The 12300-nt window shown below is 36.3% G+C and overlaps 1 protein-coding gene across 9 annotated transcripts in view; it reads left to right on the forward strand.

Annotated features, from left to right (window-relative positions):
- The window catches only part of LAMA2 (laminin subunit alpha 2), a 608480-nt gene that overhangs the window by 560694 nt on the left and 35486 nt on the right, over nt 1-12300 (forward strand). For 7 of the 9 annotated variants that reach the window (XM_059083777.2, XM_059083778.2, XM_059083776.2 and 4 more), the window contains 4 exons: nt 822-984; nt 1664-1808; nt 8189-8327; nt 10954-10965. In XM_059083777.2, coding sequence (XP_058939760.1) covers nt 822-984; nt 1664-1808; nt 8189-8327; nt 10954-10965 — 459 coding nt within the window. The remainder of the gene's footprint in view (nt 1-821; nt 985-1663; nt 1809-8188; nt 8328-10953; nt 10966-12300) is intronic. The other 2 variants (XM_059083775.2, XM_059083780.2) reach the window with 1 other exon arrangement.

Below are 12300 nucleotides of genomic sequence, written 5' to 3' on the forward strand. Positions count from 1 at the left end.
GATAGATGATAACTTTTCATTTGAAAAAAATCTTTTTAAATGTTATATTTACAAGACTTATCTTAGATATTCATTAATTATTCAACCAATATTGATTGAACATATATTCTCTGTGAGGCAATTTGCTTTACTAATATCCCTTTCATTCCACGAATATCTACCAGATTCTGCTATTAGCCAAGTACCACACTAGATGCTGAGTATGTGCCTAGCATGGAGGCTGGCCCATAACCTCTACTTGGTTTCATAGAGCTTACATCCTGGTGAAGAAGACAGATCAACAGACACACATAGTTAGAGGAACCCTTCATTATCTGAATTTAATCTGTCCCAGAAAAACCTACTGCATAGCAGGAGTTCAGAGAATAGAAGCCTATATCCTGGTATGGCTTTTTTTTTTCTTACAACTTTAAGTTAGCACCTTTCAACCACCTTCACTCTTCAGCCAACCCCTACTCCCTATTATGTTATGTATTGGGGGAATGTAATAATGCATTCTCAGCCCATTCCAAAATCCCACTAGTTCAAACCACTAAAATACACTTAAACACTTAACTAGCCACCAAGCACTTCAGCAAAAGTATTTAAAACATCAATGACCTAGTTACTGAACACCTAATGAAGTCAGGTGAGAGATGGTGGTTACTTGGTCTGATGGTGGCAGTGGAGCTGGAGAGAAGGGGAAGGATGGAAGATATATCTGGGATGGTTCCTGCCCTACAACAGCCTGCAGTCCAGTCTCAGAAGACGGTAGTGTGATGCATTGAATACTGATGGACCAAGCAGACATCGTGTGATTCATGTGAAATGTCTCTCTTCAGTCCGCAGGTAGAAGATAGTGAGGGGACTATTCAGTTTGATGGAGAAGGCTATGCATTAGTCAGCCGCCCCATTCGTTGGTACCCCAACATCTCTACTGTCATGTTCAAGTTCAGGACATTTTCTTCAAATGCTCTCCTGATGTACCTTGCCACACGAGACCTGGTAAAGATTTGCACAGCTGATCTTTCATGACTGAAAATATGTTTGCTTCTTTTTTGTAAGGTTCCAATGCAGTTATCAGTTTTGTTGAATTATCAGTTATTGTTCAAAGGAGTCTGGGATGGCTGTGTAATAGCCAAGAGTGGTGCATAGTGTTTATATATTTCCATCGTAACTTTAATTACAGATACAATTTAATTTTTATTTATTTTCAGTATAACTCCCTTATAATCTTTTAAGAGAAACACCCAGTAAAGATTCCCCCGGTATGGAAACATGCAGCAGAAAAACTACTCCCTTAAGTCTTCTTCTAGAGACCTAAGTCAAAAGGTGGTTCTAAATAGCCTCATTATTTTTTCCAGGCCAATATTTCTTAGTAAATTCTTTCAGGAAATGTACTCTTTAGTTTGCTTAATATGTTTTCAAAGGAATCCACTTTTACTCCTGTCATAAAAGGATACATCCTAGTAATTTGGTTGTGACCATTTGCACCATAATATCACACCCACAAACATTCACAAAATAGTAACACCAATTCTGTATCCAAAAATGGATTTCAATTACAGATGAACACAGTCAGTAATTTAGCCATAAAGCCCTATTATAAACCCCACAAAGAAAATGAATACCCATATGTTTCTCTGTGTATCTAATCACTGGTGTGTTTTTACTCTATTAATAGAAAGATTTCATGAGTGTAGAGCTCACTGATGGGCACATAAAAGTCAGCTATGATCTGGGTTCAGGAATGGCTTCTGTTGTCAGCAATCAAAACCATAATGATGGGAAATGGAAATCATTCACCTTGTCAAGAACTCAAAAACAAGGTGAGTTTCTATAGTAGTAATGCACTCAGCACCTTAATCGTGCTATCCAAAGCTCCCACGTACCTAATCATGAGGAAGACCCTGTCTGTTATTTTAGGTACTCACAAATTCTGTGAAAAATTGACAGTCATTTCTTTGGCTTAGCTTATAGGTGGTTTGGGTTAGACATGACTGATTGAAGAGCCAAATGGTTCTCTGTCATTTTCTTTTGAAACTGAGAGTTTAAGTTGAAAGCATAAAACTGTCTTACAACTTGTAAAATTATATCCTGTAGTAGATTTGAAAAACTTGTGTGCTTTCCTTTTCTTTCCGTTTTGCCAAGATATTTCCTTTAGAGTGGCCCACAGGCAGAATTTGTAGGGGTGATAGAGCACAGCTAGCTACCAGTTCTCTACTTTTTGAAAATGCCAAAAATCTGTATGTGTGCAAGTTAATAATTAATAATAATGTAACTTAATAATAATAACTTAATAATAATAACTTAATAATAATAACTTAATAATGTAACTTAATAATAATGTAAAATTATAATGTAATTTTTATGATTCCAGGACATTTTCAAAACACTTTCACAAACATTATTTCATTTGCTCATGAAGCAGGTATTTTGTTCTGGTTTACAGAAAGGAAAGTGTAGACTCCGACTTATATGTGGTCCCAGACATATATACATAAGATCTCACAACCAAGACAGAAATCCAAGCCTATTAGGTCTTTGTGGGCTGCTATTTTTATCTTAGTATAATTCCGCTAGTTCTATGTACTATGGCATTACCAATATCTGCAAATGAAACTTCGATTCTTCTGTTTATATAATTAGACTTAATTCATTTTGAACATGCCAATGTGACATTTCATGAAAATTTAGGCATAACTTTTGCACCATCTTTCATTCCTGTACTTAACAAATATCTGCCAAGAACCAAATAAATACTCTGCAAGAACGAAGTGAAGTCTATGATAAGTCCTTGTCTTTATGGAACTTGCAGTCTAATGGGGGAGATAGACAAGTCAATCAGCGGTTAGAGAGTGGAAATCTAATTGCCATGTAGAGATCTGCATAGCAGGCTAGGAATCTCAGAAGAGAGAAATGTCAAAGTCAAACCCAGAGGTCAGCCCCCAGGGGAGCACCCCAGGCATGAGCAGGAACGAGGTACTCTGGGTGAAAAGCACCTCTGGACAATTCAGAGAGGTGAACATTGTGTGAAATCCTCAAGGGCTCGGTGAGCATAATACATCATCATACCCCGTTTTCCAACTGCTTTTCCCTGGAACAGGAAACCCAGGAGAAACTCCTCAGTTTGGACAAAAACTGGTTTTGCACTCGTAAAATAAATTGGAATACTGTTGTCTGTATACATTGTTCCCGCGTAAGTCACATTTGCGTGTTAGAGGCTCGGCACAGTAGTGAAGAAGAATGTTTAACTCTGTTTGATCCAACTCTTCCCAAACTTCTTTGATCACCAGAATCCTTCCATGCCATACTAGCATTTGGCTGAACACACTTTGGGAAATGCTTTAGGAACTACAAGTCAATCCATAGGCTAACAGGATGAATGTTGGCAGAAAATTACCAGATGAAGCTGGAGAGAATACAGAGTCAGTTTATAAAGGGCCTTATGAGCGAGACTAATGAGTTTCAACTCTTCTTGAAATCAATAGGGAACTACTAAGAGTTTTAATCAAGAATGTGACACCATCAGATTTGTGTTTTAGTAAAGTTTCTTTAGCAACAACCTGGAGGGTAGATGGTGACAATTTCAGATGCTCCTGCAGTCTGCAGGAAAACCAGGGGAGGAGCAAGGAGAAGGGAACCTTGAGAATGGATAGGAAAGAATGGAGTTGAAAGATATTAAGCATTTTAAAATTGAGGAGCTTTATGATATACTTAATGCAGAGAGTAAGATTTTTTTTAAAAGGAGATCAAAAATGATTCCTTTTTTTTTTTTCTTAAAATAACAAAGAATATGTCAGTGCCATTTACCAAGCTATTGGATACAGGAAAAATGCAGCATAGTTTTTTAGAAAAGATGCTGAGTTCTATTTTGGATATGCTGTATTAAAGGTACTCTTAGTATCCTTAGCAACCTACGGAAGCTGTGTAATTGACAGGCAATTAGTTATGCGTATCTGAGGATTAGCAGAGTTGTGGGGCAGAGATGGATAGCTACAAAGCATCCTCATGTTTTAAATCATTGTACCTTAATAGAGATGAGAAAAACAAAACAGTCATATCTAGAATAAGGTGATCCAAAGCCCTTGAGCAAACAGCAATATTGCAGCAGTATAGTAAAGGAGGAGCCCACAAAGGGAGCTATAAGGAAATAATCAGAGAAAGGAGAAATAAGAAATGTACATTTTCAGATTAAACTGGAAGCAGGGTGACCAATTAGGTACAATAGTAGTTCAGACAGATGAATGATGGCTTGAAATAAGAGTTGCAGTGGGATTTGACAGTAAGGAAATGCAAAATGAATCCACAACGTGATACCACTATACGGTTACTAGAATGTCAAACATTAAAAAGACTGCACATACCCAGGGCTGGCAACGATGTCAAGCAAGTAGAATTCTTATACACTGCTGACGAGGATGTAAAATGGTACAGCCACATGGGAAAACAGCTTGGCAGTTTCTTAAAAAGTTTAATATAGACCTGTCATATGAAACAACCATTCTACTCCTAAGTATTCACCTAAGATATGTAAAGGCATATATCCATACAGCGACTTGTACCAAAAGGTTCATAGCACCTTTATTTGTGATACTCAGAAAACAAAAAATAAACATCCATCAGCAGGTGAATGGATATACAAATTGTTGCACATCCACACAATGGAATAGTATTTAGTGGTTAAAAAAATGAACTATTAATTTGCACGCAAAATGGATTAATAACAAAATAATTTTTCTGAGTAAAAGAAGGCAGACAAAAAAGTACATTTATGTGAAATTATATAGAAAACACAAACTAACATATGGTCACAGAAAGCCGATAGAGGATATTTGTTGGCTGGGTTTTGTAGGGAGGGACTGGAAGGAAGGATGACAAAAAGGCAAAAGGAAACTTTTGGGGTGATGGATATGTTCATTTCTTGACTGTGATCATTCCATGATGTATAGAGATCTCAAAACTTGTCAAATTGTACATTTTAAATATGGGCAAATTATACTATGTCAATTTTACTTCGATAAAAGTGTTTTTTTAAAAAAAGGACAGAGGGCTTCCCTGGTGACCTAGTGGTTAGGATTCCAGGCTTTCACTGCCATGGCTGGGTTCAATCCCTGGTGGGGGAACTGAGATCTTTCAAGCCATGCAGCATGGCCAAAAATAAAATAAAAATTAAAGATTAGATAAAATAAATTTAAAAAAATTTTTAAAGGACAGATATTAGAGTTATTTAGGAGATGAAATTAGTAGGGCTGTTGATTGGTAATATGTGGAATGGTGAGGAGAAAGGATGACTCTAATTTAGGTGATTGGGTGGGAGTCTTAGTGCCACCAAATAAAATAAATAATACAAATCTGGGAGGAAAAAGAGAACCACTTTAATTTGGAATATCAACTGGGGAGGTATATAGTGACTCACCTGTTGAATGTGCATTTTTAGGCAAAAATCAGGTCCAGGCATATATATTTCTGAGTTGTCAACATATGGTAAGTAGATATAAACTTGAGCTACCCAGAGAGCTGCAACCTGACAAGTGGCCAAATGAAAGCACACTAGGGAACATCAGCATTTCAGAAGTGTTCAAAGAAATAGGTCCTGGGGAAGGAGACTGAGAATGAGGTTGGAAAGGCAAGAGAAGCTTGGAGAAGTTGGCATTATGGAAGTCAAAGAGGAAAATTCTAGAAGGATGGAAATTTTAACCTCACATACTGCATAGATAGGGATTAAGATAAGGATCAAAGGACCCCAGTGAGTTTGGATGTAGGGAGGGCACTGTGGATTTTAGCAAGATCAGAATCCATGGAATAGTGGGATAGGAATTCAAGTAAGGCCATTGCTCTTTTTCAGATACCAGATTAGTTGCTTTATTCTCAGCTAGTTTGTAAAAGCACTGTCCCTTGAAATTCAAATACACTGTGGAACCACAGTCACTAATAGAAGTGCTCCCTGTCCCCCCAAGTGCATGGATATGGATGCAAGATGGATCATTTAGATTTTGAATGGACTAAGAGAAGAAAAGAATTACCAAAGTAAAAACAATTCCTTTATAACAACTCCTTTATAGCATTGTTTATAAAATACTTGTTAAGCCCCTACTCTGTGTCTAGTATTTAATAAAACCCTTATTTCCCTGCTTACCCATAAATGATGTCTGAACTCATCAACTCTAAAATTTTATGTTAATGGCTATTCTGTAAGGGAAAGAAATAGGGCAAGAAATAAAAGCAAGTGTTAGCATTCCATAGCAGAACCCACTTCATTGCTATCACTCATAAAGGATAGGGTAGAGTCCTTCCTTTAAATCAGTAAAAATATGCCATCCTCTGTCTCTCTATCGAAGCTAACACTTGGGCCAGTGAGTTTCAGTTCAATTGTGTTTCTGCTTTTTAATCAGTTTTTCTTAGAATGATTTTTTTAAATGCATATATTCACTCAGGGATAAGAAGGAAAGCTACCTCCAGTCTCTGGCTTGCCTGTGATAGAGAGAGAATCTCATTTTCACAGACACCATTAAGATACATACCAGGTCTGTAGAAAAAAAAGGCTATTTTCATGTTCCAGTCAACAGCCCTATATGAAAACTTCTTTGCTGATCTGGATAAAAAAGAATATGTGTGAAAAAGTTTGGAAAACAGTTTCATAAATCTTTTTTATTTCAGCCACCAGTCTGGTCAAAAAAGATATGTGTGTATGAAATTAATATGTGCTGGAAAGTAATTCATTTTTTAAATCTTAACTTGCAGAATATTTTTTTAATTGGGAACTTATTTTTCAGGTTTTTTTTGTTTGTTTATTTTTACAAAATTCTGCTGTGAGGATTTGAAGTGTTAATAGGTTTAGGTATTTTATTTTGGACATTTTTTATAAGGCAATTACGTTTGGCTTTATTGAAAATACTTCTTTTGAAATGGAAGGACTACAGATTACAATGGAATTTTCAGGTTTGATAATTCTTTTATTTTTCAAAGAACACTCTTCTAAAAGATGATGAGTTGAGAGACAATAATAATGTTCCAGGGTCAAACAAATTTGGGAAATATTTCATGCTCTGTGTCCCTCTTTTGGAGCAGCACATTACATATTAGCATGTTGAAAGATATGAGCAGCTATAAAATTAATTATATGTTTAATTTTGCTTAACCCAGTGACTGTCATATTTATGTGACCCAGGAACACCCAAGAAACTAGTGTTCCAAAGAATAAACATTTAGAAATGCCCTTATAATCCATTGGTTCAAGTGGCCATTTTTAGACCCTTGCTATTTCAGATCTTATATCAGGCAAAGATTTAGAGGCTAAATTTGTCATGTTAATGAACCAATGCCTCAATATGCATCAAGGATCCAAAATATATTTAGCGGTCAAAGGCTGGGCCTAGGCAAATATTATGGTGAGAAAGCACATACTTCAGAAGGAGCCTAGCTTGACTCTTAAGAATGAAGAGGGTAAAATCAATGAGATAAAGTGTTCCCATCTGCTCTCTGAACAAAGCAGTTTAAACAGAGAAGAGCCTCTCTTTTTTCCTATTTCCTTTCTATTTCTGAATTCTTATCCTCATTATACTGGAAGAACCTTTAGAGACCTGAGAGAAAAGCAATAAGGCATGAAGACTGTACCTCTCTCAAAACACTCAGCATCCCCCAACTAAAATGTAATTTACCACGGACGTGGATCCCGTCATCTTGCAAAACAAACACTCGCATCTCTCCACTTCCATGCACAGCCGTCTTATCAACATCACTCTGTGGATGAGCTTCAACCCCGGTACTTCTGTGGATACTGAAATTTACAGAAGGAACCACAAATTCTGTATATTTCTAATTAATAATCTCATTTCTAATTCGATATTTATCTTAGCATTAGTTAATTATCTTATTCTATTTTCTAACTACCTATCTATATTATGGAAAACTATGTCAACTGGTTCTCTGCTGTCCCTCTACACTTCTTTCTTTTATCTTGATTAGTTTGTCTTCACTGGTGTTCAGGCTGTTATTTTCGTGCTTTCTTTGTGGATCGTTTAACAATGTATTTATTGATGTTATTGTCGTTTCTGCAATTATTAAATAGCTGTATATAGTATATGTGCTTGAGAAAGTCAATGTTAATTTGAGAATTAAAGTAAATTTATCCTGAAGGAACAGTGATTATGTAGATGTGGTTGGTATTGCACAAATAGAAAGTGAAAACTTCCTCTTTCCTTTGCAGCCAACATATCAATTGTAGATATAGATACTAACCGGGAGGAGAACATAGCAACTTCATCTCCTGGAAACAACTTCGGTCTTGACTTGAAAGCAGATGACAAAATATATTTTGGTGGTCTGCCAACACTGAGAAATTTGAGGTAATTTGGTGTATATTTAGAGCTAAGGATTAAGTTTTAATTAAATGGCCACTAGGCTCACTAGAGTTCTCAAGTTTAATTACAACAGGAATGTCATAACCTTTAGTTGCAGAAAGGCCTAATCTAAAAATTCATGTTGCATGTTACAATAACACCAGGATTTAAAAACTAAAGATTAATTTGATATCTTTGTTGAAGAGATGGATGGGAATTACTGTTTCCCTTACAGTCACCGGGTGAAAAGAATTATACAAGTTATTAAAGGTGGAAACTGGAGTTGAATGTAATTGCCTTTCTCCTTGCACATTCAGTGGAGATAATGGTGCACTGACATTGCTTAGTGTTCTGAAAAGTAGTCAGTGTTCCAGGACACTGTGAGTATAACCTATTTTATAGGCATGGTAACAGTACTGGAACTTTTCCATATGCCTGATGCTAAAGTGGTGTTAGTTATTCTCGTGTCCATGTCAACATTTTTTAAAATGACACGTATGATTTTTAGAGAGCAGATAGGGAGATATATATAGCTTGCAGTTTAACTAGCTCACAAAATTAATAGAAGTAACTAAAAAGTGTCAGAAAATATTTCATGTGGTATTTAATTAGTTTGCTTCTTGTTATAAAACAACTTATAAGAAATACAAGGTATAGGGTATTTGGTGCTCAATAAATGTTAATTAAATCTAATTAGAATGGGATGAATTGATTTGGCTAACCCATAAGAGTTTACTATAAATACAGACCACCATGTTTTTAATTTTTGTTTTGTTTAGTTTGTTAGCGTTTGATGGTTGCAGAAGTCCTGTCTAGGTGTTTCTACTCTAAAAAGACACATTACGAAAGGAAGGGTCTCAGAATAACTGAGAAGTACGGTGGTCAATTATTTTCATATTTCTCAGATAAGCAGTGGAAATTCCATCTCATTTTATGATAGTGAGCGTGCAGACTGAGGTTTGCTCCTCTCTGTATCTAAACTCGCAAACCAGGCACCTGTCCAGTTACCAGTCTATCAAGGGTATAAGCTGATAAGCTTTAATGGTGCAGATAAACTGGCTCTGCATTCGTCTACATGATATTGCATTTGTATTAGGAATATAGATTTAAAGTGTCTGGTCAGAAAAATCATTGCAGATTAAGTGTATTTGAATAGTGGCATAGTTATTACTTGAAAATCCATTTATCCATTCAACAGGTGTTTGATGAGCATCTATCAATACTATGTTCCAGGTACTATTTAAATACTAGGGATCCAGCAAATTGTTCAAGGCTAAGATTTACTTTGCAAGATCACTAACTAAATTCTCTAGGAGTGAATTAAATGTAGCCAAAATAAGGCTATCCAAAGGTGGCTTCATTTATTCTTGTGATAATGTAGCTTTAATTACCATAAAGTGATTTTTAGGAATTATCTACAAAAGTGTATATTTGTATACAAAAGTGTATAATTGAGATGGGTTTATGTATTAGTTTGCAGACTACTTACCTGATGAGTCTTTTTTTTTTTTTTTAACATCTTTATTGGAGTATAACTGTTTTACAATAGTGTGTTAGTTTCTCCTTTACAACAAAGTGAATCAGTTATACATATACATATACATATGTTCCCATATCTCTTCCCTCTTGTGTCACCCTCCCTCCCACCCTCCCTATCCCATCCCTCTAGGTGGTCACAAAGCACAGATGTGAACTTCCTGTGCTATGCGGCAGCTTCCCACTAGCTATCTAATTTACATTTGGTAGTGTGTATATGTCCCTGCCACTCTCTTGCATCGTCACATCTTACCCTTCTCCCTCCCCATATCCTCAAGTCCATGCTCTAGTAGGTCTGTGTTTTATTCCCATCCTACCACTAATCTCTTCATGACATTTTTTTTTTTTTTAGATTCCATATATATGTGTTAGCATATGGTATTTGTTTTTATCCTTCTGACTTACTTCACTCTGTATGACAGACTCCAGGTCTATCCACCTCATTACAAATAACTCAGTTTCATTTCGTTTTATGGCTGAGTAATATTCCATTGTATATATGTGCCTGATGAGTCTTTACTGCCAAGATATTTTTATTCTCACAGTACAGCATTTCATAATTATAATACTTCTATGGAATGGCACATTATTTCAAAACAGTCTTTAGACATATATTTGTGACTAGTCAAGGAGCCATGCATTCATAGTTAGCTGTAATTTTGCCTACAAACAGGATCTTAATATGATAAAGTGCAAAAGATGTGATGAACATGAATTATTTTTATGTATATTAAGTTCAAATTAAGTTCAAAGAGGCAATAAGCTCTCCTTACAGGCTACTCATGAACTTTACAGCATAGCAACACTTGTGCATTTTCCCATTTGTAAGAAAGATAAATATGAGTGCTTTAAATTCAATTCCAAAATTAAAATTTTCCAAGAGAATAGTGTGGGAGATGGCCACCGTTGGACTCTATTTTCACTGTAGTCAAGGGTATATGTCTGTTTTCTTTTCTGTTGGTGTTTTATATTCCTTTCCTTTGTAGATCTCTATGAAATGCTTTCTTTTTTAAAAGATTTATGATTAAAGTTTGTTTTACTAAATGAAAATGTAATTATAAGTAAATCATTTTTTTTTCTCTTCCCTTTGACCTAGTATGAAAGCAAGGTAAAATTTAAATTTATGCATGCCTTCTTCAAGTGCATGGGTTGGGTAAATGTGGCTTCTTAGATAAAGCAGTGATGCAGAAACAGAGTGACACCTATGCAGCTTTATTCACAGTACATTTCACAAACAAGTAATGCATTCTGAGATAGTTCTCATGCTGCCCTTTGCTTACAAAAATGCTGCTGCTTACCCGCCATCACTGCAGTTTGACTTGTTCACCAGCTGTGATGACAAAGTTGCTCTGCTTATTTGTTCATCCGCCCACGCACAGCGCCGCCAGGTGCACACATGCAGCAGCACACGCTAAGGGCAGCTGGCCAGGTTTATGGGCGAAATCTAGTTCTGGGGAACAAACTGGTCTCTTGGATTGAACCTCAGACTCTGGTCTCTCAGGTACCGTACTGTCTGCTGAACAATCAACCTGTGCTCCCAAATGCGTACTACTGCCTGGTTGCTTTTTGCAAGCCTGCAAATATGCAAGCGTTAACATGGCCCTTGCACCTCTTGACAAAGCTGCTTCTTTCTTGCCATGTTTATTTAGAATTTAGCTACGGAGTCAGTATTTCTCTGGAAATACTATATGTAAAACAAGTGTTTGCATTAATGACGAGGAAGTTTACGGACAGTCGTCCTAGCTTCTCAGGAGCATTTCAGTTCCTATTTGTAGGCAGGAGGTTTTAGCTTGGAAGTTGTAAGCAGCAGGCCTCTGTAAGTGCCTGATCAAACTCTGGCTAGAGCTACTGCTGAGTGTTTTGGTATTTCAGAACCTAATGGTGCCAAATTTCCCGAAAGGACATAATGAAGCTGAGCTGATCCAAGAAATTTTTTAAAGCAAAGGCTAGACTTTTAATACCAGAAACTAGACTATATAGAAATGAAAGTGTGAAAAAAACAATCCAAGTTGTTTAATCACGATACAGTTATAAGACCAATCAAGTGCTGTTTGCTGAGATGGCTAAAAAGCAGAGGCTGGCTTTCAGTGAAAATATATGCTAATCAAACTCTGGAATGACATTGTGTAGCTTTGTAATTTTGCCTCTGAGGCAAACAGAGGAAACAGTGGCCTGTGGTTTTCATTAGGAATCTGATCACCATATGTGATTACTTATACCCTGTGATTTTCATAGTGTCGAGCTTGCTAAATCATTGTGTTTCGAAATGATTCTTTGTATTTCCCTGAAACAATGAAGGGTATAACTTGTAGGAGTGATTTATTTCATTGATAAGACCCCTGAGAAACTTGTGATAAATCAGTTTTCCTCTAAGCGAACATGGAAGCAAATGAACACTGAAAATGAAGTTCACCCATTTCCTTCACTTTATACAAGAAGAATA

This window comes from Kogia breviceps, chromosome 13, assembly GCF_026419965.1.
Source record: "Kogia breviceps isolate mKogBre1 chromosome 13, mKogBre1 haplotype 1, whole genome shotgun sequence".
Lineage (NCBI taxonomy): Eukaryota > Metazoa > Chordata > Mammalia > Artiodactyla > Physeteridae > Kogia > Kogia breviceps.